The sequence below is a fragment of the Gadus morhua genome, chromosome 21, assembly GCF_902167405.1.
Source record: "Gadus morhua chromosome 21, gadMor3.0, whole genome shotgun sequence".
Lineage (NCBI taxonomy): Eukaryota > Metazoa > Chordata > Actinopteri > Gadiformes > Gadidae > Gadus > Gadus morhua.
Window position 1 is genome coordinate 12,924,559 of NC_044068.1, and position 4,093 is coordinate 12,928,651.

The 4,093-nt window shown below is 42.6% G+C and overlaps 1 protein-coding gene across 1 annotated transcript; it reads right to left on the reverse strand.

The window, feature by feature from the left end:
- Positions 1-1,346: 1,346 nt before the first annotated feature.
- Positions 1,347-3,755, reverse strand: rdh14b (retinol dehydrogenase 14b). Its single transcript, XM_030345293.1, has 2 exons — positions 3,290-3,755; positions 1,347-2,828 (listed from the first exon to the last, which is right to left on the reverse strand). The coding sequence occupies exons 1-2, from the start codon at positions 3,641-3,643 to the stop codon at positions 2,208-2,210; spliced, it is 975 nt and encodes a 324-aa protein (XP_030201153.1). The 5' UTR covers positions 3,644-3,755; the 3' UTR covers positions 1,347-2,207.
- Between the last annotated feature and the right edge of the window lie 338 nt (positions 3,756-4,093).

The following is a 4,093-nucleotide window of genomic DNA, read 5'->3' on the forward strand; positions in this document are numbered from 1 at the left end:
GAGGCACTGCTTGGATGTTTTGCTTCAAGCCATGTTCTGACACATTGACACACACGCGCAAATTAACAAAATGAGGATGAGAGAATAAAATAAACTTTTCATTGTTGAAAATGATAATCCATTAAGCAATAGTAAACGGTACGTTTGATTCATCAGTCCATATTAAATGCTGCCTTTATAAGAAAGGGTAAAGCGATCGGTTAAACGGAAGTAGCGGAGCGGGTGACAGGGGACTTGCGGAGACAAGACACTTGCTTGCAACCCCTCTGAGGCGCCGCTCCTCAATCCTATGAAGTATGAAGCCTGCTGATCCACATTGTTTCTTTATGTCCGCGAATGCGACGGGTTGATCGTGATTCATGATCACTGGAGTTCCCGATTGAGTCACGGGCGGAAGGCTTCTCCTCGTCTCTCGGTGTGATCGTTTCTGGTATGACACCATGTGTTACTTTTTTCTTCAACATCATCCTTTCCCTGCCTTTTTTTTTTTTATTCTATAATATTTGTTATGCGAATCGATATAGTGATGCGTCCAACAGTGTTGGAAAAGCCGGAAAATGATGAATTGGTCTTATAAAAAAGGGATTTGCACAAACGTTAACCAAACAAACTCAAGGGACTGAAGTATCAGTTTTGTATCTTGTGAACATTCATGAGGGAATTCGTTTTAATGAAGAAATGCGCGTGTGTGTGTGTGTCTGTGTGTGTGTGTGTGTGTGTGTGTGTGTGTGTGTGTGTGTGTGTGTGTGTGTGTGTGTGTGTGTGTGTGTGTGTGTAGGCTACTGTAGGCCTATATATAACGGTTGATCTGGGGCAACCAATTATCCAGAGATTTGTTTTCGTTCGACAAACTTTCTGATTCATTCCCATTGTTTTCTGTACAATGTTGTGTGATTGTTATAATGGTGATTTAAAGTGGACACTTTAAATACGCGCTCTAAATAAGACAGACACACACGATTTAATAGTTATTTCATAACCCAAGGCAAGGACCACAGCATAGCTCATTAGCGAGCTTGTTTGGTGGATACAGTGCCACTTAAAAATAGACCACAGTTTTTTGGAGTAGCCTTTTCAGGCCTACTCTACTGAAACACAGGTTAGTGGATGTGTTCCTTCTATGCAGCATCATGGAGGCAGGAGGTAACAGCTATTTTTGTGTTGAACCGAGAAATAATACGATAATTACTATTCAGCCTTATTAAAAATGAAAATCTGAAATTCTAAAAAATAAAGTGATATACATGCACAAATGCATCTATACAGTATTTACACTATTATAAAGAGACATTTGAAATCATAATGCATGCATATTTAGTAAGTCAATGCAAATACAATGAAAACTGTAAGTTTGATATATTGGTTTATTGTGTAGGGAAGATTCAAGTCCGCAAGGTAATAGTTTTAGCCAGCCATCTCTCCAGCGGTGTTAGTTATACAAAATAGGATACACATAAATATATCTAAATATATAAAAGGAAATACCGACCTGACTTATGTCACCTTCATAATATTATTACTCATCAATAATCACAGCAGCCTCTTAGATCAACCGTAACACGTTCCTTGGGGAAAGCTAAATGTTTGGCGTTTAACACTATATAGGCCTGCTGCAGATTAGAGATTCAAGCATTTACACTTCAAAACAATTCCAGAAGGTTGACAGGATGTACAGATGTACACAACATGATGCATACCAATTATACTCACAACAGGTGTTGCGTCAAAGGATATGTGTGATTGAATTGTTAATTTCGAGACGAAGTCTTCCTGATTAGCCGTTGGTCACAATGTTGAAGGTTTTCAGTTACTGTCCAGCAGATGGCACCCAAGACTCAAGTCTTGACATCGCAGTAACTATGAACTATGCTAGAAAGGGTGCGTTTCCCTGCAGCCAAGTTACATCTCTATACAGAGCATTAATGAAGTCAAAGTTATTACCGATGTTTAAAATACATGGAGGATTGGAGAACACTCATTCACACAATTCAAAACCCTGTATCACGTATCCATGTATAGATTGATACAGATCTAATTAAACTATTTAACCCCACAGAAAAGAGAAGATGTCACGGCTGGATGATATTCAACCCCCGACCAAAGAGTGTGTAACTGCCAAATAGGATTCACATCACCGTTCCACTTAGGTTAAAACCTTGAAAACAAACCCAAAGACAAGCATGTCTTCAATCTAATTGCTTTCCACCTCATTCCGTCAGTCCCACCATTCTCTCGCTCATCTCCCACAGCCTCTTGGCCGCCTGCACGTCCGTGGCTTTATCCAGCAGCGTGTCCTCCGCGCAGTCTGCAAAGTACCTCCCCGACACGCCCTCCACCAGCGGGGAGCAGGCCAGGTACAGCAGGGTCTGAGCCCCTTGCAGCGCGTTCCTGAAGAAGGCCAGCACAGCCAGGTAGAACAGGGGCCTGGCCAGCATGGGGATGTGGATGTGCCTGCCCAGCCTTGTCCTCACGATGCCGGGGCTCACCGCGTTCACCGTGACCCCGGAGGCCACACCCAGCCGGCGGGACAGCTCCATGCAGAACAGCAGGTTGGCAAGCTTGCTCTGGCTGTAGCAGAAGGCCTTGTCGTAGCCGCGCTCGCTGTTGGGGTCGTCAAAGTTGATGTGACCGTACTTGTAGAGCTTGGAGGAGACCACCACCACCCGGCCGGCCTCTGCTGCCTTCAGCCGGTCCAGCAGGAGGTGGGTGAGCAGGAAGTGGCCCAGGTGGTTGACGCCGAACTGCATCTCGAAGCCCTCCACCGTTTTGGTGTAGGGACATTGGTAGACGCCTGCGTTGTTGATGAGCACGTCTATCTTTGACTCCTCCTGATTGGGCCAGAGAGAATATTTACTTTAAAATGGCATCAAGTGGTTCCATTTAAGGGAGAACAAAAAACACTAGTAGATTGGTTTGCATTTTAGATGACCACCGCTAGGTTAAACACATTCCATTGCATGCATAACCTATTATCCTAAATATTACTGTTGTATTGTTGTAAATGTAGTATACAGGCGTTTAAGTAATTATACTTTTAATTGCTTAAATTATACTTCTAATTTTAAACTCGGAGATTGGGTGCCTATATATTTCAGTACCATGGACAACGCCTCATCTGTTTAACTTTGTGCCGAGAGCTATAGAAAGAACTGAACAACAGAAAATAAAGGGCCATTGTCCTTGACAATACAGGAACTGCACTAAACCGACTCCAAAGACCTGCACAATGCTATTATGCTTTTCCAAATTACTTAGATGTTGAATTGACTAATCTGAAGTTAACACTTACCTTATTAATTACTTCGCAAAATTCCCGGACCGATGAAAGCGACGCCAGGTCCAACTGTTTAACGATAACTTCACCAGTATTTGGTCCAGCTTCTTTTCTGATATCTCGGGCTGCTTGTTCTGCGCTTTCCCGATCCCGACACGCCATGATCACCCGGGCCTGGAGTTTCACCAACTCCCCGGCCACTGCCTTTCCTATACCGCAGTTGGCACCGGTTACGACCACCGTTTTCCCCCGCATCATGTCAGCATGATAGCGGAGAAGCTCCACAGCTTTCTGCCGGGGAAATATTCGACGCATGATAAGCAGCACACCGCCGCCGACGACCGCAGCAATGATCACTGCTGTTGTCATTGAAGCCAGTAAAAGTGTCAAACGACCAGGTTGAAAATATCTGAAGGGTAGCGGTCAGTGTACAGAACCCACTACACCGTTTGTTTTGTAACAGGGATTTGAACCGGAAGTACTACGACGAGGGAAATATTTATATTGCGGTCATCAAATTAAAAGCCCGCTTGCATTCAAAATACAAATTAAGCACTTATACATTACTCTTTAAAGTACTATTTATTAAAACTAAAGCCCAATTATTTATACGGAAGAGGATTAGGGCCACACGTTGAATTATGACTTTATTCTCAGAATAATGATTTTAATCTCAGAATTAAAAGAAAAAATCACATGTAGCCCATATCCTCTTCCGTATTTTCTCGTAATAGTTTGTAATAAATGTGAATTGGCTTGTAAATGTAATGTAGTAATTTATTTTTGATTAAAAAATCAAAAAATACGTATGCATACACA